At 34.9% G+C, this 26,639-nt stretch overlaps 1 protein-coding gene across 3 annotated transcripts in view; it reads right to left on the reverse strand.

Moving 5' to 3' along the window:
* Nucleotides 1–24,172, reverse strand: part of ipo11 (importin 11) — a 327,032-nt gene extending 302,860 nt beyond the window's left edge. Inside the window, exons 1-2 of one of the 3 annotated variants that reach the window (XM_005167156.6) lie at nucleotides 24,065–24,172; nucleotides 15,632–15,778 (exon numbers count right to left, since the gene is read on the reverse strand). In XM_005167156.6, the coding sequence (XP_005167213.1) occupies nucleotides 15,632–15,769 (138 nt within the window). In that variant the 5' untranslated portion in view covers nucleotides 15,770–15,778; nucleotides 24,065–24,172. Of the gene's footprint in view, nucleotides 1–15,631; nucleotides 15,779–24,064 lie in introns of those variants that run through there. The other 2 variants (NM_001002302.1, NM_001159661.1) reach the window with 2 other exon arrangements.
* Between the last annotated feature and the right edge of the window lie 2,467 nt (nucleotides 24,173–26,639).

Consider the following 26,639-nt stretch of genomic DNA (forward strand, 5'->3'; position numbering starts at 1 on the left):
AAGATCACTGTGAGGAAGAAGCCTCTTTAGCATGGATAAAAACAAGGTACATTATTTAGTTCTGGCTTTGGCGATTTGAAAAAAATCTCATATCACAACACAAGTCATCTCATATCGTGATAATGCTATACAAATGAATTGAAATGAAATTAGATGTTTTATATACATTTTCTAAGCCCTGTATAACATTGATAAGATTTCTTTTATGTTTTTAATATTAATATTTTATTATTTTACAATATAGTAGTATTTAAAGGCTTAACTAGGTTGATTAGATTAGTCAAACAAAAGAAAACAGTGTTTTGTTCTGTGGACAATGAAAAAAAATTATAATTTCTAGGTTTGTAACAGATCACGGTTGATTCGTGATTCCTACGGATCACAACCCAGGGTTCAGAAAACATGTGACCCCCAGATTAATATATTTTTTTTACTGGTAGATCCTAAATTTGTAACTATCACAGAGAGATCATCTATCACGTCATTCAAATCACATGTATGAAAGCATTTAGGCTTTCCTGTAAAATATAATGATGACAGAAGTTGTGGTAGATTTTTCAGGATGTGGTGGGTTTCATTAAAGCTGTTTTTTGTTACTACTCGTTTAGCCTGCATCAATGCATTCAGTGTAAGCTGCACGATCAATTGTTAAAAGATCAGGATCTCAACACCCACGCAACCTAAATTATAAATGATAGTAATTTGCATTCGTTTATTAATCCTTTGAATCGCTGCTTTCAAATCTATTTTTGAAAAACGCAAAAATCAAGAAAGAGATCGAGTCTTTAGTCTTTTGAGTAAGTAATGAAGTTAACAGTCACATAATACAGAATTACTGGGATAACAGTTAACAGTTTAGATAAAACCACCAATGTTTATGGTAAAGATTAAAATCATCATCATTTGCAATGCTCAAGAATCAAAGTTGTAGGGAGCAATTACATTATTTAACCAATAGGTGGAGACAGCCGGCCATCAAAAATATGCCACTGAATAATTCTTCAGAAATTACACATCTAGCAAAGAAAAAGTTTTATAAGTGAAAAACTGAATCATTATTTGAAAATGAAACTAATAATATGGGTTGTACAAATTATACATTTATCGTTATCAGTAACACTAAAAGACCCGTGCACACCGAGACGTTTTTTTGTTCGCATCTTCCGTTGACGTTTAACGCCTTGTGAATAAATAAAGGTCGTCAATGTGATTGTGCACACCAACGCGCAAAACACTAGGCGCAATAGCATCATTAAAAAAAAACAAACGCATCATGCTTGTTTGTTTTGTTTTGACGCGCCTCGTCAAAACCTTCTCCACCAATCAGATTGGCACTTTTGTTCACATGAACGGAGCTGCTTAAGTTACAGTAAACAGCACTTGGAGGCACTCAAGCGCAAAACTGTCAATGAGAGCGCACATTGAAGAAGATACCCAGAGGCGATATGAACGTGGAGCTGCTTATTGCTCTGTGAACAATAATCATTTCTTCATCGCTAGAGCTGCTGCTTGAACCACCCATGCTTGTTCGAGTCACTAGTAACTTTAACAAGCGTGTAAACTTCCTCTCTTCCTCTTGTTAGAAGCGGGGTGTCAGAAGCTTAAAGTTGTGTAGCGCCATCTAACATCAAGGAGTGATTTTGCATACTCTTCTGCTTGACGCCAATGAAAATCGCTTGGGTTTGAATACGGAAAAACGTCTCATAAAATGCTGACGATAAACGCAAACAAAAAGTATCCTGGTGTATAGGAGCCTTAATGGTAACAGTAAATTTTTCACATTGCAGAATATTTTACAGATTATTTTATTCAGCTGACTATTTCTTCATTTTATTTTGAATAAAATTACATGTTCCAAGTTCGGTTTGTTAAAACCAAAAGTGTCTTGCAGTACTGTTTTTGTAATAAATGGAAAACAAATTACATTTGTCTCCTCCGCTTTTTGGTTGATCTGAAAAATGATCCGATCTTAGACTAAAAAGCCATAACAAGATCCGATTTGTGATCCATTACACCACTAATAAATTCTTACGAGTGCTAATAATATTGGCTATTTGTTTTGTGTTAATATTTAATAACTGCTTTTATTGCAGCCCAACTAAAAACATTATGTTATTTTTTTGTTTAAAATAAAGAAATTATAAAAAGAAATGTATAGGAAATACTGTGAAAATGGCCTTGCTACTTTAAACATCACATGGGAATGAAAAAAAATTTTGCCTTACACGACAATATAGAAACAGGTCAGTAAATTTAATTGACCACATGAAAGGACAGTTTATTTTTAACATGTTAATTTACACTAAAATGTATTCATAAGTAATCATATTTTGTCAACTTATTTAGAACATCAGGGCAAACGTTTGATTAAAAATGTCAAAATCTAAAATAAATATTGAAAAAAAAATTTTAATAAACGATTACAGGTACAACTTACCAATAAAAGGACATCAATTATTAAAATATAACAAAATAAGTTAACATTGTACTTTCGAGGTTCTCACAATGCTGTTATTCGTGTTTCTGGCTGCATATGCAGTGTGATATTGCGCTCATTATCAAAGTATTGCCATAAACAATGTATTCCGTTACACCACAAAACAAACAATAGAGCATAAAATGAAACTATAAACTCTTTATTTGGTCCATAAAATATATATGGTCATATTGCCGAGTCCTACTTATCATATGACGCAAGTGGCTGCTTATTGCTTTCAAAATGTGACAGGTTAACATCATATCAGTTGTGACAGGTGAGCATCAGCTGACAAGTAAACATGACTCTGAAAAATCCACTCGCTGCCTCCGCGTAATTCATCTCAAGGTCAGCGCAAGCACCATTTGGGTAGACAAACAAGCTAAACGCGAGTCCATACAAATCAGCCTGATTTCTTTGGGTGACAGAGCGAGTGACAGCAGGTTGGCTCCAATACAAACAGATAAGAGAGGCTTGATGGGACGTGACAGACATTCTTATAGTGACGCGCTTGGAAATTGACGCCCGCAGAAACCGTCCAAGGGAAAACTCTGCTGATACGAAGGATTGTGTTCCGTTCCTTCGCAATCCCATTTCATGCTAAACCTCAATCACGAAGGAGTCTGTGCCAAGTTTGAGGGCTTAAAGGATTTGAGAGGACATCTACACCAACATAGCTATTGCTGTATGACAACACGGGTGCCGTTGAGCCGCCCTCGGGGGACATAGCGGCCAGGCTTGAGGGTCCGCAGACACCTCATTCTCTGAAAGAGTGAGAGAAGATTTAGTCATACACAACCACGAGAGCACAAACAGACATTGCTGCAAATATGGATGATTTTTTTTTGTGTAGAATAGGGACGTGAAATGTATGAAGCTGCCCTAAGGCTAAAGATTTATATATTTTTTTAAGAGTGTGATAAACTGTAACCACTATTTTTTAATCTTCATCAAAACAAATGACACAAGTCTGATGACTGTTAATTATTCAAGTTTTTGGTCTTTCTTTTGAACCCTCTAGCACAACTATAAGGTCAAATATACACTGTTTATTTGGATGTTTGTTCTAATAACTTCTGAATCATAGATCCTAATAATTTCTCTCTTGTTCTGGTTGACTTGATTCATAAGACTTGTCTCCTTGCATTATTTTTAGGCTAGTAAAAATCTGTTGACTTTCTTATCCAAATCTGCTTTTGGCTGTGTTTCTGTCAAACAAAATTAGGTTGTGTAAATGGTAGTACTCCCATTGTACAAAAATTTACAAAAAACAGTAATTTAACGTTATATTTCTTTTACCGAATCCATTCTTTTACAGATTTTTTTACGATGCATCATTTCCTTAAAAACTGAAAAAAAAAACTGTAAATTTTGTATTTAATGGTATGTCAGCAACCATTGGCAAGAACTTTTTAAAATAAATATACAATAAAAATAAATAAGAATCAACAAACAATTGAAAACATACATTAAATACGATTTAGCACTAATTCACGATAAAAATTCAAAAACTTGTCCTTGCGTCTCTTTGCTAAAAATGTCCTTAAGAGAGTTCATTTCATTAAAAAGGTCTAACATACACCTGGTGCAGTGTGGCGCAAAGCGTGACGCAGTAGTCTTTTGGTAGTTTTAGCTTGGCGCAAGAGTCGTTTTGAGGCGTTGCACTACGCTGTTTAAATAGCAAATGCATTAGCGCTCATATGTGCGTCCATGGGCATTCTGGTCTAAAAAGGAAGGTGTTCTGAGGCGCACTGCTGGCGCGTTGCTATTTTGAGAATCTATAATAGATTTTTCATTAGACCAAAACTAACTCGGTCTAAACTCCGGCGCAGAGTTGCACCTCGCTTACGCACTGCTTAATGCACAAGAGAGCGATAGGCAAATATCTTTACATTTGAAAAAATTTAAATATTAAGGATATATATAGTATATAATAAGAATAGGTATAGAATATAAATATAAAGGATTAAAATATTACAAAACATATTATTTTCTAGCCTACATAAATATGAAAAACCACTGCTTTTATGTCTTCTTCATCTCGGGAGGCTTTTTCAGTTCAATCATAACATTTTGCTTTTGTATAATGTTATTATTATTAGCAGTATTATTTATTATATCCATATTTATATTTGTTTTATTAAAAACAAGCTTAGATTTGCCCACCTGTCAGGTTTTAGACCATATGGGGCAAAGCATGTATTTTAAGATAACTCAGGTTTTTAGGCACATTTTGTTATTATTGTTCATTTATTCGTTTGCTGCAAATTAGAACTGAATTTAGAAATAGTTTTGAAACGAATATTTGCGCTTAACAAACAAAAGTATTTATTTATAGACTAATTGATGTCTGTGCGTAAAGGTTTCCCTATTCAAGAGCGAAAGTGAAAGTGATCCATTATCTTTCATTCTCACGCAGTAGATGCGCTGTTTAACAGTTTTCTGTTAAAAAAATGTTAACTGTTTGCTAGTGAAATGCTAATTTTTTCCACTTAGACTTACTTTGCGTCCTGTAAATAGCGAATGCGCTCTTGGCGCGACGCAGCTGACTCTTAAAGGGAATGGGAGATGAGACTGTAATTGGTTTATTCTTAAAACACACCTATAACTCATTAAGAAAATAAACTCAACCCTTTTAGACCATGCGCCGAAGCGCAAGGCAGATTTCCCGTCCTTAAATTAGCAAATACGCATCCTGACACGCCCTGAAAGCATTTGCGCCCTGCGTTTTGCGCTTTGTGCATGGACCGTCAAAATAGAGCCCCTAATGTTTAAATCAAAATATCTTCTCTAGTTATGGGCCATTCTAACGATGCACAGATTAGATTTTTCTATGCAAATTTGTTTTTTCCACAAGCAATTTGGCAGAATATGATGTTCCATTTCTTCAAACAAACAAAAAAAACCCTAGAGAGAGTTTTGAGAATATTGAGCTGCCCTGGCAAATTTCATGGCAAAAACAGATCAAATTTACAAACATTTTATAAGGAACACTTTTCGATAATAAAAATGTTCATCACAATAAAAAGAAATCAGCAACAATAGAAAAATACATAAGACAAAAAATATATTTTAAAACATCTACTGATCTACCATTTTTTTTAAGTATTCACATTAGGGCTTCACAATATATTGCTTTAGCATTAATATCAGAGTGGGTGTGTCGGCATGCACGTAGCAAAGATTTGCAATGTTGAGTCCAAATTACAGTTGAGCAGGAGCTACAGAATTGTATTTAATCACATACAATCAAACATACGGAATTTATATGGTTTATGCAAAAAAATAAAAAATAAATTTAAAAAAAGTTTGTCTTGTTTCTAGTTCAAATGTCTACATTTAAAAGCAAAAACAAGATTTTTTGACACTTACCGAACTGGTTTTGCTTGTTTTAAGGTGAAAAGAAAAATTTAATAAAATTAGAATTTTTGATTTCAGTAACACTTTAGTTTAGGCAGGTAATAAGCCAGTAGTTAGTTGCCAGTGGCCAGTTGTGAAATTTGTCACAATATTAACTACTGGCTTATTACCTGCCTATATGATTAAGATATTAACTGTTCAATAGTAGTTATAAAGTATGATCTCATTCTGCATCCCTAATCCTACCTAAAACCTAAAACATAGTAATTATTATTAAACAGCTTATTAGTAGTTTATTAAGCTAGTAGTGCTAGTTAATGGTTTGTTATTACCATGAATTATGACCCAAACTAAGTGTTACCCTTATTTCGGAGAAAACAAACAAGAATTGTTTTGACATTTGGTCTAGAAGAGACAAACCAAAGTAACAAAAGCATTGTTTGCATTGTGATTATTCAGTTTCTGTACCTGACTCCCCAGAAAACCATCAAAAGTTATTCAAATCATCTTGTGAAACTGTATTCATATCGCAATATTTATCAATATCAGATTTTTCCAATATCACGCAGCCCTAAAAATATATTCTCAATAGAAATCATTGTATCATAACATTAACAATATGGCATTGCTAAAGTTCATGCTTGAGAGTAAGGTTGCTATTGCAATATTGACATTTCATAGCACACGTTTATAACTTAACTAAAAATGTAAAAAAAAATTAAAAACACATTTCTGCTGTCAGTCACATACAGTATAGGACAGTTTAGGCCGTACTCACACTAGGTACAGTTGGCTCGAACCGGGCCAAAGCACGCTTGTCCCCCCTCCCGTCTCCCCCGACGGCCCGCGCTCACACAACAAACGGGCTTCGGCACGCTTACGTCATCGCTGCTGGGCTGTTCAGTGAGAAGCGCTCTTTCACTCAGCAGCACAGTGGAGATTTCTCTAGTTATATCGTTTCAGTCGTTTGATATGCAGTGACATGCAGTCAAATATTTCGCCAAACAGTCCTTAGGGATGCGGGGACACGCAGTCAGATATTTCACCGAACAGATCCGCCACTTTTGGCGCTCATAAACAATCATAAAGCTCTCGTGCTGCAGGAATGTCTGCTGAAGGCGCGCAGCTGTCGTGCAGTGAGGGGTTTGCGTCTTTATGTAATGTAATGTAATGTAATGTAATGTAATGTAATGTAATGTAATGTGTATTTATATAGCGCATTTATTGTGTATGGCAATACACCCAAAGCGCTTCACAATCATGAGGGGGGGTCTCTCCACACCACCACCAGTGTGCAGCATCCACTTGGATGATGCGACGGCTGCCACAGGACAACGGCGCCAGTGCGCTCACCACACACCAGCTATTGGTGGAGTGGAGGGACAGTGATAGAGCCAATTCGGTGGAGAGGGGATGATTGGGAGGCCATGATCGTAAGGGCCGATAGAGGGACTTTGGCCAGGACACCGGGGTTACACCCCTGCTCTTTCACGAGAAGTGCCTTGGGATTTTTAATGACCACAGAGAGTCAAGACCTCGGTTTAACGTCTCATCCGAAAGACGGCGCCCACTGACAGTGTAGTGTCCCCTTCACTTTTACTGGGGCATTAGGACTCACGCAGACCACAGGTTGAGCGCCCCCTGCTGGCCTTACTAACACCACTTCCAACAGCAACCTAGTGTTCCCTAGTGGTCTCCCATCCAGGTACTGACCAGGCTCAGCCCTGCTTAGCTTCAGTGAGTAACATGTCTTGGGCTGCAGGGTGACATGGCTGTGGCCTGTGATGGCTTGGGCGGTGTTTAATAAACTACGGCAGTTTGCGTTCACTAAACAGTAAGAATGATAAATAAATCCATATGAAACAATCCCTTAAAAGTCACGTCTCGCTTTCAGTTTGGGGCTTTGGTGCGTTTTGCACTCACACACAAGCGTACCGCTCCAAAGCCCAAGTGAACCGCGCTCAGGCACACCTCTTCCAACCGGGCCAGGGCCGGCCAAGTGAACCGTGCTTGAGCCCGATTCAGCGCACTCGCACTTCTCAAACGATCCGGGAAACGGGCCTGGGCACGGTACGGATGGCATAGTGTGAGTAGGCCCTTAATTACACCCAATGGATTGTTTTGTTTTTGTAGTTAGCCATTATCTTATGCAGTTTTTGTATCTTAATCTCGATAGTGAGCCCTATTTTTATAAGCCTTTTAAAACATTTAGTGTAAAACTGCCAATTAAAGCAATTTCTGTAAATTAAATAACCAAAGCAGCATCTGGCATTATATAAAAATTAACAGTGACAGTCAACAAAGAGCTTATAATTACATATCACTTATACAAACCCTGAATGATTGGGAATGACAGCAGGAGGATCAAGATGACAAGAATTGGTCATTGAAATCTGCTGCAAAAATCCTGAGCAAGAGCAGCCCTACAGGAATATAGAGCTGGAAACCTTCTGGTACCTCACGCTTCAATTTAAATCAATTCTGTGTGTCGCGATTCACTTTTTAGATTTTATATTCAATACATGTTTTTTTTTTTATTCCAGTTTGTTGCTTAGTATTATATTTGTATTGAGAGAACATAAACAGAATATTCAGTGAAATAAGATCTCAATTCCTCAATTCCCATGGAGAAAAATAGTAATTTGGTTCACATTTTTAGCAAGAATCACGCAGTTCTAAAATTAGAGAAAACAGTTTTGCTAAATACTCTTCATAACTATATTAGATTTTGACTTGTCTTTATTAAAGTATGTTTGAATCACTTGGTCACAAAAGTATTAGAACATCCTACAGCTGTTCTAAGATTTTATCACCCCATTTGCTTATTTCTCTGTCTGGTTTATATATATATGGTTAAACTTTCTCTTAGGAACAAAAAGTTGTATTTGAATTTGAAAGAGATACAGAATTAACTGTTAATCATTTTGATTATGCAAAAAAAGTACAGTGGTAATTTTAAGCCATGACACCCAGCATTGATTTATTGGTACTGAATCACAGTTCTGCTCCTCCTGCCAATGAACTCTCAAGCTCAAACCCAAACATATTACCATGTCCAGGGACGACAGCATGGTCTCAACAGTAAACACAACAAAAAGGCTTAAATGTCCTTCCCATCTGCCTTCATTCGGCATCTGAAAGGTGGCCATATTTTTAATATAAATGAAAAATGTTCCCATAAAAAGATAAAAACAACAAGATGGGCCATGACATGTAACAGAATTATACATTCTATAATCAGAAGCATTTAACCTCTGCACAGCTCAAAGGTTATAACTAATTCATCTGTAACCAGTATGGAGTGTAAAATATTCATTTCACATTTCAAATAAATTAGCCCATGTGCCAGAGCGACGAGAAAAAAAAGGGAAAAAAGAAAAACATAAATTGTATATTATTATTAAAATGATTTGGATTTAGTATGCGGAATCAATGCCCTGCTGGACCACTTAGACCAGTATTGTTTGGTTGGTCGTCATTGGCAGCCTTCAACGTCCCTTAAGAACTGCAGCAAATGTCTTATTTTGTAATAAAAGTGCTCATAAATGAAACAGTGGCACGGCATGAATTGTAAAATGAGTGATGACAGCTAATGGCCATCTGGTGAGGATGTCGGCCCCACAGCTCAGGTGCATCAGCCCTCGCTGCAGAGCACAGCTTCCAACAAAATCTGCCTCAATGTCACAGCCCAGCAGACGCCACAACAGACATTGCTACTGCGAAGTACACTTTTAGCTGCGCTTACAGCACTGTATCCAATATTCAACTCACAATTTTTAAAAGTAAACATTTTTGAAAATCTTATGTTGAGTGTTAAATGCTGAAAAAAGCAAAAACAACCAAATAGTTTTCTCTTTTTTTTTACTCTAACAATAGTGTAATTTTGTTAGTTTATTTGTGTATTTATAGCCATTTAGTGCATTTATTAATCAGCAACTAATTACGTACTATTGACGTCACGGCTTTACATTAAAACCCGCCAACCCGTAAAATACTAGTAGATTTCGGCGGTGCCGGGTAAGACAGACACTACCACTAGCCACTTTGGCTAGTTGAAAATAATTTCCCCAGATAATAATTCTTAAAAGCAGGGTTAGAAAATAAGGATGGTCCAATATGCATGCACAGGCGATCAAGAAGCAACACGACTGACAAAAATAATTGCATTCGCAACTTGGCGCGAGCAAAGCAGGTGAATTCCGAATGAGAGGATAATCTGTCGCGCTTACAGCTGAGGTTATGTGCGCGACTAATAACATTGCTTTAATGGGAAAATAACTCCCCATTTATGTGTAGTTAACTGGTGATCTGGGACCTTTAGCCAGGACAAATGACTGTGCATATGTTTTGTAAAAATAAAAAGTATAGTATTCAGCTATATTTTGCATGTTGTCACACATTTAAAATTTGTGGCTAATAAATAATTAACTATTTATGGTGTGGTCAGAGATAAATTGGGCAAATCCTTCCATTTTGGGCTTTGAAAATTATGAAAACTAATTGTAATATATGAAACCCTGACCCATTTGCTCATGATTTTTGAGAAAGCTCATACAAGACACACAAAAAAGTAAATGAATTAGGAGGCATGTAGAGATAACGCAATTTTAGCATGTCAAAGTCATATTTATGTGTATAAAATACATTTTCCCAACAATAAAATTGTGGCTAGTGAAAATGGCGAGTGGCTAGTAATGTTGGAAAACTACTAGCCACAGTGGCTGGTGGTCAAAAAAGTTAATGTTAAGCCCTGATTGACGTTATTCTTTAATGCTGAAGTGCGCTCATTTTTGTAATGGTTTAGAACTTCTGATTCAGTTGCATATGGGAGAAACGACTAGGAATAATTAACGACAGAAAACGGTCAAACTACTTGCTCTACAAACAAGTGTTTGTGTGATTATACAGACTAAGCAGAATCATATAATACAAAAGTATCAGTTTGCAACATCAAGCAGTGTAACAAGCGGTTTTTAAGATCTAAAAATAAATGGAAATGAATGAAACAGGAAGTCTTGAACCAAAACATTTCAAATGGCTGTGCAGCTCATCCGTGAAAAATAAGGTGAATAGCAAGATCAATATAAATAAAATCAGATTATATAATAACAACTTCAAATTTCAATAATATATGATATAAAACAAATATATTAATAAACAGAAATCAAATAAAAACATTTGATTTTATTTTTCTGTTTCACTTTTGATAAATAAATTAAAATTTGTCCTGGGAATAAGAATAGTAACAGTAAAACTGTCTTTACTGCTGCGTAAAACATATGCCAGAAGGTTGGCAGTTCATTCCGCTGTGGCAACCTCTGGAATAGAGACTAAAGCCTGGTTAATGCTTCTGTGACGCACAATCGGCATGACCCATGGCGTATGCCTTGCGTGTAGCCGTGCATTTATACTTCTGCATGCTGTTTGTGCTGCTCTGCAAAACAACTTCCAAACGTTAGCTGTCAGTGAGGTTTTTATGTTCCTCTGTGTTGAGTTTCTTCATTGGTGTTATGTTTTTTCTGAACGCTATCTTAATGTAGAAGTAGCTCAAACTCGCTAATTTTGAGGCGGGAACTGGCAGATATGCAAAAATTTTAATCATCAGCATGGTTTCCACTACAATCATTCTTCCATGACGGAACGCCACGCCAAAATTGATCCCACCACACATTACAGCTTCTCATTTAGTCATTTTTTTTTTTTTTTTAAATAGCAAGTGATAATTGCACCAAACCGTATTAAAAGGTAAGTGAATTATAACAGTGCAAACCTTTCTGTCCCGTAGTAGTGCTGTGCGTTATTTCTTTAACCCTTTAAGGTTACGTGTTGACTGACTGACAGATGCGTGAGGCCAGCAAACACGACATATAGCCGTTTCATTTTACTTCAGGATGCATTAATGTTACTCTGTAGGTCTATTGGAGACATTCATAAATATTCCTAGCAAATCTAATAAATGTTGGAGACATACTTGCTACATAAACGCACTAAATCGCACTTCAGAAGCGTTTATTAAAGAACGCACAAGAAGATCTGCTCTTGCAGCGTATATTTGAGGGGGCGTGCAAGAAGTTTTGTGCACAAGCAGAGGAAATCGGCGCGCAAGCAGATTTGCAAGCTGTAGGCTATTACATAGATGCGATCTCGACAAGTAATACTGTGCTCACGACATTGGTCATTGAAATCACGCCACAGGTAGTTGGTAGATCTGTGTAAAAAAGGCCTGCCGCCACAGCTGGAAAAAATCCTAGAGGAAATACTGATAAGGTAAACACAAATCTCAAGTTTCCATCTGGATCTCGTTCACGGGACTCGACACTTGTAAACATTTCCTCTAAAGCCTGGTTTATACTTCTGCGTCAAGTGACCGGCGTAACCCACGGCGCATGCAACGCTCGTAGCTGTGCATTTATACTTCTGCGAGCTGTCTCTGTTGGTCTCCATTAACACTTCCGAAACGCTAGTTGGCAGAGAGGTGTAAATGTTCCTCTGTGTCGAGTTTCTTCGCTGCTTTTTTGCTTTTCCTGAACACTTCCGGGATTTACAAGTGGCTCAAACGCGCTCATTTTGAGGCAGGAACCGGCGGACGTGCAACAACTTTAACTATGAGGTAAACACAAAACATAACTTTCCATCCGGAGGTCCTTCACGGGACTCCACACTTGTAAACAATCGCTCCATCAGGCTCGCACCATTCGCGCGGCTCTCGGTCCCGCCCAGACTCGTCAGCGCTACCAAGCCGACCAATCTCAGAGCTTTCGCTACGCGTCGTTGCGACGTGTAGTTACATTTTTTGAGAGGTGCACGTCAGCGACGCCGACGGCCACGGCGAAGGGCTATGCGTCTGCGCCATAGCATACGCCCGCGTTTGACGCAGAAGTATAAATCAGCCGTAAAGGGTTCATGCGGCTCTCTGTCCCGCCCACACTCGTCAGCGCTACCAAGCTGACCAAACACAGAGCTTCCACTATGCATCATTGTGATGCGTCATGGCAAGGGCTATGCGACCACGTGCAGGCTGCACCAGATCATACGCGTGCGCTTGACGCAAAAGTATAAATCAGCCTTAAGCTAAAGAATGAATGAAAATTCCATTATTTAAATTTATATATATATATATATATATATATACACACTCACACACACACACACACACACACACACACACACACAGTATATATTTTGATTAGGGGTGTGTAATATTTATGCAATTTGTAATATTGCAAATTTTCATGATGTTTTTCTTATGGAATTATCCAATCGTGGAGTATGTTACTCAATAACTTGCTTTACTCAATAACTGAATGCAGTTAGAATTACTTTAATATGACTTAAAATACAGTCGGCCCTAAATATTCGCGCTAGTCATGTTCTAAAAATAACTCACAATAGACAAAATCCATTAAAAGAAGAAACTCACTCAAAGTTCAGATCTTCGTAGAAAAATAAGTCCAGTATTATAGTATTAAATCAAAGATCAAAACCATTTGATTATTTGTTTATTTTGTAATGACGCCCCGTAACTTCTACTTTCTTTTAGCATGTCCAGAAGTTCAAATTTTGTGCGATGGTTAGCATCTTCCTCTGACTTTTGGGTGCTACCGCAGGTGCCTTTGATGGTTACTTCAGAGTCACACTGCTAACGTTCAAAGATTTATGTCAATTTGGCAAGCTTAGCGCATTCTGTACAGTAGACACGGCACGAAGGAAATTGATTGCCAGTTGTCTACAGCCAATCAGGACGCAGAACACAATGCGTTAATCAGGATGCAGAACACAATGCGCTGTAAAAAATCCAAACTGCACGAGAAAAAAAAATCAGCGAAATTGCGAGGCCACAAAAACTGAACTGTGTTATAACGAGAGACCAACTGTATATATATATATATATATATATATATATATATATATATATATATATATATATATAATTTTTTTTTTAAGTTCAACAAACAAGAAGTTGGTATTAAGTGAGCTAAACTTTAGATACAATATTCACCAGCAAAAGCAGTTTCTAACAAAGCCAAAAACAAATAACACACACACTTATAAGTATAATAGATGCATAACAATAAGGTCAGGTGCAGAAACAAAAGTTTGTCTTTTCAATGATTTTTATTTATTTTAACGAGGTTAAAATGAGGAACTTTTAGTAGGACCACAGGAGTTTTTGCGCTGACTCAGGTTGTAAGCAAATCCAGCCCATGCGCTTTTAATGAAGTTCAAAAGTTACTACATAATGACCCCATTACTGTTCTGTTCTCAGTGGAAAAGTCCAGCAGGGTTGAAACTGAAGATAGATGAAATGGATCTGACTTTATTGTAATGGTGGTCTGTTCTCAAGCCAAGACCATTATTCAATCTCTCAGAGGGAAAAGTCATTGTTATGCAGGCTCTCATGGTGTCTAGCTCTGGAAGCGAGCGATATGACCGAAATCAATCAATTAAGTGGCTTAAATATAATGATTTCAATATTTTTCCAGCCCATTTTTGGACGTGAACCAACAGGTAAGGTTATTCAAAAGAAACAAAATGGCAAGTCTGGCATAAGCACAAAAACATCTCCATATCATGTATTTAATAAAAGACTCAAAGCATAAACATAAAGAGTAAAAGCCTAAACACAATTCATTCTAAAAATGATATTTAAGTTTGATATACACAGATCTATATTAACTCATCAATTGAATTTCACAATAATATGCCAAATTTGCTTCCTTTGCTGATGTAAAATTCTTTTAGCAAATAATTTGGCCATCCTAAATGATCCAGTTTACATGTATTCACGGAAATGAAAAAATAAAACCTTTTTAATAGCTAATTACAATGTCCACCAGTACTGATTTTGCACATTTGACTGATTGCTTGTCTTTATTTCCTATGTATAAACTTAATGGCCATTATTGACTATTAAAACTGATAAATAATGCAAAAGAGCAGGGGTGTGTTTTGTATTTTTCACTGAAAATGAAAGGAGGCAGTTATGTTATGAGCCCCATGTTGTTATAAATATGCATACAGTGAAGATGACGCTAATTAAATATGTACCTACACGATGCCTCAGCATTTTTGGTGTCTGTTAAATTGCTACTATCAAAATGAAAATAGGCAGTTCCTTATATCACATTTTCATTGTATTGTTAAGTAGCCTACACTGTTCCCTCTGAAGATTTATCTGACGTGTCCTCTGGAGTTTGTTTTCCATATCAAACTTGCGACGTTTGAACTTACAAGGAGAGGATGCAACATTGAACTTTGTCCACTTAATATTGAGGAAAAAGCCCCAATCAGATATGGGAATGTCTGCAGCCTTTCTCCCTTTTCAAATGTCTCCGCTTTCCCCATCCACACTTACACGGAGCAGCAGCATTTTAAAAGCAAAACGGCCTCTTCAGCATTTCCAAAATGCTCCATTTTCGGCGCTCGAAAACTCCGGGGAAGTGTGGACTGAAGGCGTAAACGTAGCAAAACCTATTCATTGTAAAACAAAAATGTATTAGTGTAAACGGGGCCTAATCAACTCACGTTACTTGTAATGTATAACCAACACTGTCTAAAACCACCTTACAATTGTTTGTGCAATCTAAAGAATTTTTAACATAAATTTCCAACCTCTTGTTTCTCATGAGATACTTCAAAATGTGCATTTATACAAGCAGATGAAACCCCAACTAATGATTTTTTTCATTGACTTCTTTGCTCGTTTTTTAACTAGGGTGCCAATATTAGTGAAGGGCACTGAACATTCCCACTGTTAAATGGTAAAACTGCTCGTGTTGTGGCGCAGTTTCTCACCAGCAGCACTGAGTAGAATCCGGGCTGCGTCTCCCATTGGCGAAGCTGCTCCTCTGCAGGCTTCAGCACAGCTGTGTCCTGACTGGTGGCCTGGGTCAAAGCCTGCAGCACCACTGAACTGGCGCTCTGGATGTCCATCAGGTAAAGCTGCACACACAAACAGAGCACAAGATACGGCTCATTAATCAACCTATTAGATTAGAAGCTTGAAAAACCACAGTTTGCATTTCTACCTGCCAGACTTGTTTGCTTTTTATGAAACTTTTGTAACTGGCTACTAGTTATTTTCCACAACACAATAACTAAATAAAATGAATAAATAACTAAATAAAGCCAAACTTGATAGCATACTAATACATGCAGGTCCATTATTTTTTATGAACGGACATTATTCAATAGTTTTATTTGTACCAGCTCAGCATAACATGTTCCTAAGGTATTTGTAAAAGTTTTTTGTGCTGTAAAGAAATCTGTGCTTTGTAAACTAAAGAACCTAGCAAAAGTCAAGGATTTATTTTAATTAGCTTGACATGTTTACGGTTCTAAAACATTATGTGATTTGTAAACTGAAAAATTGTCAAATAAAATGCTGCATATTGTGTGTATGGGGGAAAATGTGCTGTTGTTTTTTACTGAGACATTAAAAAAAAATTCTTCGAAGCAATAACCACAATACTGTTATCCAGTGAAACCATAATATTTTTATCCAAGGTTACCATGCCGTCACAAACTTATACTGCTCACCAAAGATCTATTTACTTTAAACAGAAAAAAAGGTATACTGTGAAATGTAATTAACTGTTTAAAAATTGCTTCTATTTTACTATATGTTAAGTCATATGTTATTACTGTACTAACAAAGCTGAATTTTCAGCATCATTCAGAATTGAAATTGCTTAAATGATGTTAACTGAGTGCTCAAGAAGCATCCATTATTAACATTAATGTTCCTCATATTTCTTTAATACTTATGTGGAAACTGTGGCATTTTTTCAAGAACTCTGATATAATAAACTCTATTTGAAAGATTATAATTATCTACTGTCTCTTTTCATCAAATTAATGCATCCTAGCAAAATAAAAGCAATAGGTTCTTTCAACCAAAAGTGTTTGTATGTTGGCATGCAAAATATTACTATTATATCTTTAGTGAGCTTAACAAAGGTACAAGTTAACAAACAAAATTGCCATTACATTTTTTTTACAATTGCTGAAATGAATACATTTGTGAATATATAAAGCACTAAACACACCTTTATACATAAATCATTCTTCAAAGTTTTTACATAACTCTGACCAACTACATAGCAATACATGTATGACTTACTAAAATAAGCATAAGCCAAATCACAATGTTCAGTGTCAAACAAAATCAATGTTCATGTTTGAGCTACATTAAAAACAGTATGTAAAGACAGCATTGCAGTGGCCTGATAATAAAAAAATGAAGATCAACGCCCTAAACTGCCTGTTGTTCCATCTGAATTAGAGACTTCTTGGTGAAATCTACTTCATAAACCTGAGCTTGTTTTAGTTAGAAAAAACACATTCAAGCCAAGACACTTTGCTGTCCAACTGCGCCCCCTATTGGTGTAAAGCATAAAATTCCAATGATTATATTTCTTCTTTTTTTCCAGAGACCTGTCCTAAATAATGCCAAAAAAGAACTAGTGCAGCAGATGGCTTTAGAGGTTTCCATCTCATGGACAAACAGAAAGTTGCCACTGAAATGGCATCCATGCTGTGACAAAAATGAGTCCGCTTTTTAATTTTATTCACTGATAAACAAAGCACAGATGCTGTGCATTTCCAATTATGAGCTCAGAGGAACTTGTTTCCAGCGCTGCAGACAGATAGTTGTGAGCAATGCTTGAAGAACAAACTCATCGTTATTAGAGCGATAAGTGCAACTACACTGCAAGCACGTACAAAGATGTTTCATGCGGAAGGTGACAGCTGCGATAGGTTACTTCAGGCAATTCTGTGTCTAAAGACTCAATATTTAGAGCATTTAATCACATACGACTTTGACATATTAAAAAGGTTTGTGCAAATGGCAAATGAATTAACCTGATGTTTCATATATAGAATGAATACAATTTGTTTAGTTTTTATGTCCACAAAATTGAGAAAAATACATACTAAATGCTAAAGCTTTTTTATGTTTTGAAAATGTTTTGTGAAAATAAAACAAAGTATGTGTGAAATTATAGAAACTATAGTGTAGTGAAGCAGACCTTTAATATTAATATTAAAAATAAATTTTAATATTACATTTTTTATATAAAAAATAAAAATACCATTCTTTGGCATTTTCAAATAAGTTTGGTTGTGTTGTATTAAAATTAACAAGTCATATAGTTTTTTAATGTTAGTCATTAAATTAATTATAAAACCATGTCTTCCAGTAAAATGCGCTTTTATTTATTCTTTTATTGTTTTTTATTAAAGGTGCAGTGGGTGATTGTCTTCAGACATATTTTTGCTGTGCTGGTTAAAAGTCTCTCCAATCGTAATTATTAATGTTAATGATCTAAATGTATTTACAAGTATTTTTATATTCTGGGTAAGGCATAAGACTCAAAAAATATTCATCCAATTAATTTTTCGGGCTGATAAGTAGCCCACACTGTCTGTCCACAAATGTAGATTTGTATTTTATACATAAAGATCCGCCGTTTGCATGTATGCCACCTTAACCTGCACACGAGTGAGAGAGCGGTAAAAACAAACTCTGAATCAAAACTTTATGAAATCCTGAGTAAACAATGGAGTTTCTTTAGCACACTGGAAGAAGGATGACACCATGGCTAGACAGGGAATGTTCTGTTATAACTATTTTATGCATATATATTTTTTTATTAATGTAGATTTGTTGTTTTACGAATGAATTATATGCACCGAAGTGTTGTTTAGCCACTGATAGATTGATGCGACTATTTTCAGTTTTATAAGGGACCTTTTACAGCATCAATAATGTAGATTTTTATTTAGTTTAACAACAAAACATCAGTAAATAGCGCTATTCTGCCTAGCCTGCTTTACTGAGGTGAAATTGGTTTTACATGCACAATTTCACATCGATTCATTTTTTAACAATGGGAAGCTGTGGCGCGCTCCTGTATTGTTTACATTGTAGGTGATTTTGGCAGATCACCTACTGCACTGCACTGAAAAAAAAGTAAATGTGAACTTCACCATTCGGGCTCATAGTTTGAAATCTGGAAGTTTACAAAGCTAAAGTAGCAATTTCATAATTCAAACTAATTTCATTATTCAGTGTAAAGCAAATGCTCTGCAACACAGTGTTATGCATTACACTGAACTACAGTTACGGACTGTTAGAGAAAGGGTTTCTCAATCCTGGTCCTTGCACACCACTGCTTTGCATTTTGCTCTTATTTAACGTAATGTAATGTAATGTATTTTTTATTTAGTGCCATGTCAGCAACCAAGGCTATCTTCATGGCAGGAATCTTTCAACAATAAATATACAATTTAAAAATCAACAAACAAAATAAAACATAAATTAAATAAGATTTTTTGTGTTAATACATGATAAAAATTCTAAAATCTTTTCTGGTTCCACTTTGTCAAAAATGTCCTTAAAAGAGTTAATTTCATAAAAAGTCCTTCTGGAATCAGTAAAAGCAGGACAGTCCAGTAAAATATGTTTTACAGTAATAGGAGTTTTGCAGCACAAACACTGAGTGGGGTTTTCTGCTCTTATTTAACATACTTTATTTAGATAACAAGCTTGTTAGAAGAGTTCCATGCATGAACTGCGTTCCGATTGGCAGGTCCCTATATTATATGCTCTCTACATGAGCACAAGAAAGATGGATTGAACTTTTTTTTCACAAATAGTTCAATCCATTCACAAAAAACTAGCACATCTTCTTCTTACATGAAGAACCATGACATACAGTTGAAGTCAGAATTATTAGCCCCCTGAATTATTTGCCCCCACTTATTTTTTTCCCCAATTTGTGTTAAACAGAGAAAAGATTTTTTCAACACAATTTTCAACAAGTTTTAATAACTCATTTCTAATAACTGATTCCTTTTATCTGTCATGATGACAGTACATACATAATTCAAGACACTTCTATACAGCTTAAAGTGACATTTAAAGGCTTAACTAGGTTAATTGGGTTAACTAGGCAGGTTAGGGTAATGAGGCAAGTTATTGTATAACAATTGTTTGTTCTGTAGACTATCGAAAACATTTTGCTTAAAGGGGCTAATAATTTTGACCTTAAAATTTTTTTTTTTAATTAAAAACTAAATTTTATTCTAGCCGACATAAAACAAATAAGGCTTTCTCCAGAAGAAAAAAATATTATCAGACATACCATGAAAATGTCCTTGCTCTGATAAACATCATTTGGGAAATACTTATAAAGAAAAAAAATTCAAAGGGAGGCTAAGAAATCTGACTTCAACTGTATCCCTCTCTAAATAAATACAACATTTTAAAATTCAAACATACACTAATGTCATCTGAATGAAACCAAAATCAATGTAGAATATCCCATAGAGGCCACGTTGCAGGCACTTTATCAATACATCATATTTAATTAATAGATTTACCATAATTCCTTGAATGCTATTGTTAAAGCAATTTAAAAAGGATTTTGTTTATTATGACCATTTAAATTCATTCAGGTATCGAATATTATGCAGTAGATTTTGCAGTGTTATGATGTAAACACTTAAAGCAAAAAAGAAGACATTTTCAGAAGTCTATTTTTCCAGCCAATATTACTGCAAATTTTGAAAAAATTATAATTTTAGGTCACAAAAAATCATAAATACCCCATCCCGCAAAGATGTAAACAGGAAAACACATCAGAACAAACGACTAAAGTGAATCGCATATAAAATGTGGAGAGCTGTGGGGCGCGAGGACTGGGATTAAGAAATGCTGCTGTATGGATTACTAGTTTAGTAACATATTCATTCATTCATTCATTTATTCATTCATTCATCCGTTTATTTATTCATTCATTTTCCTTCGGCTAAGTTTAGCTTTTTCCTCAGGAGTCGCCACAGCAGAATGAAACACCAACTTATATAGCATATGTTTTACATAGTGGATGCCCTTCCAGCCACAACTCAGTACTGGGAAACACTCATACACTCTCACTTTCACACACGGCCAATTTAACTTATTCAATTTACCTATACCACATGTCTTTGGACTTGTGAGGGAAACCAGAGCACCAGAAGTAACTCTTGTGAACACGAGAAGAACATGCAAACTTCACACAGAATTGGCAACTGACCCAGCTGGGATTCAAACCAGTGACCTTCTTGCAGTGAGGCAACAGTGCTAACCACTGAGCCACCATGCTGCCCCTACTTGTTTATATATTTTAGTTAAATAAGTAATAAGAGCCAACAACTGTGTTGAATGTTTCATTTGTTAGATCAAATAAATGTGCAATTACAACATGCATTGAATGTTTGGAACTGTGAAAAATGTTAAACAATAGCTTATTTCATCAACAACAAAAAGTCAAAGAATCACAATCTGGGATCAGGTGCAGCATAATGTCATACAGCCTAGATTAGATGTAATGTGACATACTTCCCTGGCCTTTACAACTTGACATTTAAGCTGTGACCAGAAGTAGCCTATATGTCACACATACAATGCCACATATACTGTAAGACAAACATGACTTCTGGTCACAGCTCAGTTGGTCAGACCCTCTGCCTGATTCAGCCAGACTCAGATTTGTTTCTCCATTGACAGACATTTACAAGAACACTCATTTTAGAAAGTTTAGAAAGAGTTAAACAGCTAACTTTTTCAATTTTTTTTTTTCATTCATCTGATCAAATTCAGAATTTTAGCTTAGCTTAACACTTGAGGGAGAGCAAAATAGTGAGTACACTTTCTTTTTTAGGTGAACTATCCCTTTAATCACACAGCCCTATTCCCCTTCATGACAGTTTACTTTTTCCAACAACATCCTCAAAGGTTTTCTGATAAAAACATTTTAAAATAAAAGCTGACTTAAGAAGTTTATTTTATAACATTAGAAAGACTTTTCAGACCTATTCAGATTTAGCCTTAACTGCTACTCTAAAACACACCGCATGGAGTGATTTTTCAATGTGAACCCGCTTAATCTAATTGCATCTTGTTGTAGTTTCCAAAAACCTAATAATAATAATAATAATAATAATAATAATAATAAAAATAATAATAATAATGGACAATGCGGTGGCGCAGTAGGTAGTGCTGTCGCCCTGTGTGGAGTTTGCATGTTCTCCCCATGTTCGCATGGATTTCCTTCGGGTGCTCTGGTTTCCCCCCACAATACAAAAACATGCGGTACAGGTGAATTGGGTAGACTAAATTGTCCGTAGTGTATGAGTGTGTATGGGTGTTTCCCAGAGATAGGTTGTAACTGGAAGGGCATTTGTTGTGTAAATCATATGCTGGATAAGTTCATTCACCTGTGGCGACCAAAGATTAATGAAGGGACTAAGCCAAAAAATAAATAAAAATGAATGAATGAATGAATGAATAATAATAATTTATAATATTAAAAAAAAAAAATTAATTAAAAAAAAAAAAAAAAAAAAAACTTTACAACATTTTTAAAACAAATTCTACTACCAATTAGGCCTGGGACGATAGCGGTTTTCAAGGTATACTGTGGTTTGGAAAAGTCAAGGTTTTAAAACCACCAAAATTTTCTGCTATACCATTCCTTTGGTATATTTTTTACTTTTTTGTTTTTTGACAACAATATCTCCAGCAGAAACGATATCCAAAGATGTCATTTTAAATTGTGAATAAATCTGTGTTTTTAAAACAAACAAAGACAGCAGAAGTCAAATTTCATTTGAATTATTTAGCCTGGAATATTTACAGTTTTTTCCAGAGAAGGGTTAAAGCTGGAAGGGCATCCGCTGCATAAAAACGTGCTGGATAAATTGGCAGTTCATTCCGCTGTGGTAACCCTGGATTAATAATGGGACTAAGTTAAAAAGAAAATGAATGAATGAATATTTACAGATCCAAAATCTTTTGAATGTTTCTCAAAAGAAAATATGTTATGGTTAAAGAGGGAAAAATATATTTTAAAAAATATGTTTTAGAGCAGTAACCACAATACAGTGAAACTGTGATATTTTGTATTGAAGGTTATCATACCGTCAGAATGTTATACCGGCCCATGCTTACTAACAATGATGTTAGCGAAGTTTGAGACTAATGAAATAAGACTTGTTCATACTGGTGATAAAAATTTTCAAAAATCAGTATGCCTGATAATATTTTGTCTTTTAGAGGAAGTCTTATTTGTTTTATTTTGGCTACAATAAAAGAATTTTAAGGTCAACATTATTAGCCCCTTTAAGCTATTGTTTTGATAGTCTTCATAAAAAAAATCATTATAAAATAACTTGCCTAATTACCCTAACCTGCCCTGTCAAACTAATTAGCCTAGTTAAGTCTTAAATGTCACTTTAAGCTGTATTGAAGTGTCCTGAAAACTATGCCATCATGCCAAACATAAAATAAATCAGTTACGTTATTGGAAATGAGTTCTTAAAACCCTTATGTTTAGAACCGTGTTCTCGTTCGTGTTCTCGATTCTCTCGATTTAACAGAAATTGGGGGGAAAAGTCCACAGGGGGTAGATCTAGTTAAAACTTCTGATGATTTACACAAGCACACTTGACTCAACACAATCTAATTCTACTCTAATTATAAATGACAGAAGACACAGATAAGCAAATATTATAAAAATGTATAAGCATCTAATTAACATAACATACATGAAAGTCTTTGATCACCCAAACAAACTGTCTTGAAAAACTACAAATCAAAACATGCTGTTCAGTGTACCAAGTAATAATCAATAACCATAAAGCATCAATAACAAATCAATAGTACTGATAACACTAGTCGACAGATCTGAAACGACGATGCATGACAATATGAGTGTATTATCATTCATAACAGCAGAAGCATAATACTTTTGACCATCCTAAAGCTTCTTTTGGGTCAGTTTGTTATATGAAACCCTCTCAGATCATCTTAGACATAAATTCATTGGATAACGTAAACTACTGTCCAATAGTTACAGTAACAACAAATAACGACATATGAAATTATAGTCATTTGTATATTCATAATAGCAAAACTGTCGGCTTCAAGATCTTAAATTAAGGCTTAAATAAACCGCATCACTTTGATCAGTATTTCTAAAAATGGTTTGATCTAAAACTATGAAAACTGGAACCAAAGCCGAGACTTCTGCAGAATGTAGCTGGGTGGCTAAAATACTCTACTGTCACGCATGTTGGCCTACTGAGCAAAGTGAAGTGTTTAACATCATAGGCTACTTTGGCTGAAGGTGTATCGAGACACCGAATCATTCTGTAAAGTTAAAGTTCTCGATGACATACCTTCCGCAAGACTGTCAACGCCGGGTGAGATCAAAACAGTTGGGCTGGAGGATCTAAACACTGCGCGCACGTTGTGAGGATGGCGCCATCCACTGTGGCTGCTGTCGCACTAAAATGACGTAAGCGTGTTGCCTTTAAAGTGATTTTTGATTTATAAAATGGATTTAAAAAGTTATTTTGACTTACTTATACTTAAGTTTCTAATTATGGTGGTAAGTACATTGTCTGTAAATTAAATTATTTAACGGTCATGTTGTAGCTTTACTTTTATCTAAAAATGATTAGAACGTTTTCAGATTAAGTTGTTGTATATCAAGAATATATCAATTCTAAATTAAGAATGAAAAGTAGGAATTTAGCTGGGATTTAATTGACAGATGAGCCCATAATAATATAATATAATATAATATAATATAATATAATATAATATAATATAATAAAATATAATATAATATAATATAATATAATATAATATAATATAATATAATATAATATAATATAATATAATATAATATTTATTACTTAAAGTTTTATACAAAATTGTGCTGCGTGTATTAAACAAGAAAAATAATAAAATCTATATTATATTTAATATAAAAATGTATTATATTTAATATTTTAAAATAAATATTATAAACAATAAATAATTTAGGAACTATAACTTTACTACTAAATGCCTGATAATTGCAATACTGCCTAATAATAATCATAATTATATTTATTATTGTTATTATTGATTTTGTTGCTGTTGTTTATAATTATTGTTTTTATAAAACATTATTTTAAATGTGAATGCTTGTTATATATTTTTATTGTAAACATTACAGCAAAGTAGACCTTGCAATTTATTTTATTTTATTTAAGTTTAGTTTATTATATTTAAGTTTAGTTTAGTTTAGTTTATTTTAGTTTAGTTTAGTTTAGTTTAGTTTAGTTTAGTTTAGTTTAGTTTACAATTAGGAGGATAATCACACATGATTGTATTTGCATGTATTGTCCAGCAGGTGCCGCACAACTATCACAATTCTTCAATCAACTGCAGCTCACGGTAAAGTCGCTAACCAAACTCACTGACCTAAAATCACCCAGCAGGACTGTATGTGTGTTTAGATTTAGGTAAAGTTGCATAGTGCGACTGTTGACTATCAGACTGTGGGTGGTCTAAAGACTACACACACTAGTTTCCTAATTACTGTACTTGGCACAGACAGAACATTATGACTCAGTGTTTGATCAAAAAGTGGCCACATATTAAAGCAAGTACTAAGAAACTATCCTTTGTTGTTATAAAAACAATAGTTTTATTCTAAAATCATTGTTTAAAATGGTTATTAAAATGTTTAATTCCACTATGAAACATACCAAATAATTGTTTTAAATGTATCAATATAGCAATTATTAATAATAATAATAACAACAATGATAGTTATTATTATTATTATTATTATTATTATTATTATTATTATTATTATTATTATTATTATTATTATCAATATTATTGTTTTTTATTATTATGTCAAGTCATGTCATTTTCATCCACTTATCCCAGGCCTGGTCGCGGCTGGGTTTTAGTAGAGAAACCCAGACTTATTATTGAATATGTATTATACTTTTTTTATATTTTTATAATAATAATAATTATTATTATTATTATTATTATCATTATTTATTTATTTATTTATTTAGGATATTACACAAAACAAAAATGTGTGTGTGTGTGTGTGTGTGTGTGTGTGTGTGTGTGTGTGTGTGTGTGTGTGTGTGTGTGTGTGTGTGTGTATACATATACATATATATACAGTGGTGCAGTAGTGCTGTCGCATTTGGCATTTCTGTGTGGAGTTTGCATGTTCTCCCTCCGTTCACATGGGTTTCCCCCACAAGTCCAAAAACATGCGGTACAGGTGAATTGGGTAAGCTAAAATTGTCAAAAGTTTATGTGTGTGAACGAGAGTGTATGAGTGTTTCCCACTGAAGGGTTGCAGCTGGAAGGGCAGCCGATGCATAAAACATGTGCTGGATAAGTTTGTGATACAAGTAACACTTGTAATAGCACTGAAATCAATTTGATGTCAAACTAAAATATCTTTGAAAGATATTTTAATAAATTCCAATTTCATCATGAAATATACCAAATAATTAGCCTAATTACATGTTTTAATAAGACTTAGGATTTTATTTTTCATTGTTAGAATACGATCAGGATAGCTCTGGATAAATTATATTGATCGGTCAGAGTTTAATTTCAAACATTAAATTATTCAAAATGGTTAGAATCTGAAATAATAATAATACTTGCTGCTGCTGTTGTTGTTTTGGTTGTCTTTGGAATTTCCCAATTTATAGGTTTATATATAGGCTCTCAGTGGGTGACAAAAAATGACTATGCGAATAAACCACTTGTAACCTAGTTGCACTGCATGGTACAGGTTGCTACCACAGCTTGTGTTACAGAAAAGGGGGAAAGTTCTTTTCTGTAGGAGGATGTGGGCTCTCAACCAATATCACAGAATCACAAAAAGATTTCCAGTCAAAGTCTGGTTTAGTCATTCTGAATAGTGGCACATTTTCACCA

Source organism: Danio rerio, chromosome 8 (assembly GCF_049306965.1).
Source record: "Danio rerio strain Tuebingen ecotype United States chromosome 8, GRCz12tu, whole genome shotgun sequence".
Lineage (NCBI taxonomy): Eukaryota > Metazoa > Chordata > Actinopteri > Cypriniformes > Danionidae > Danio > Danio rerio.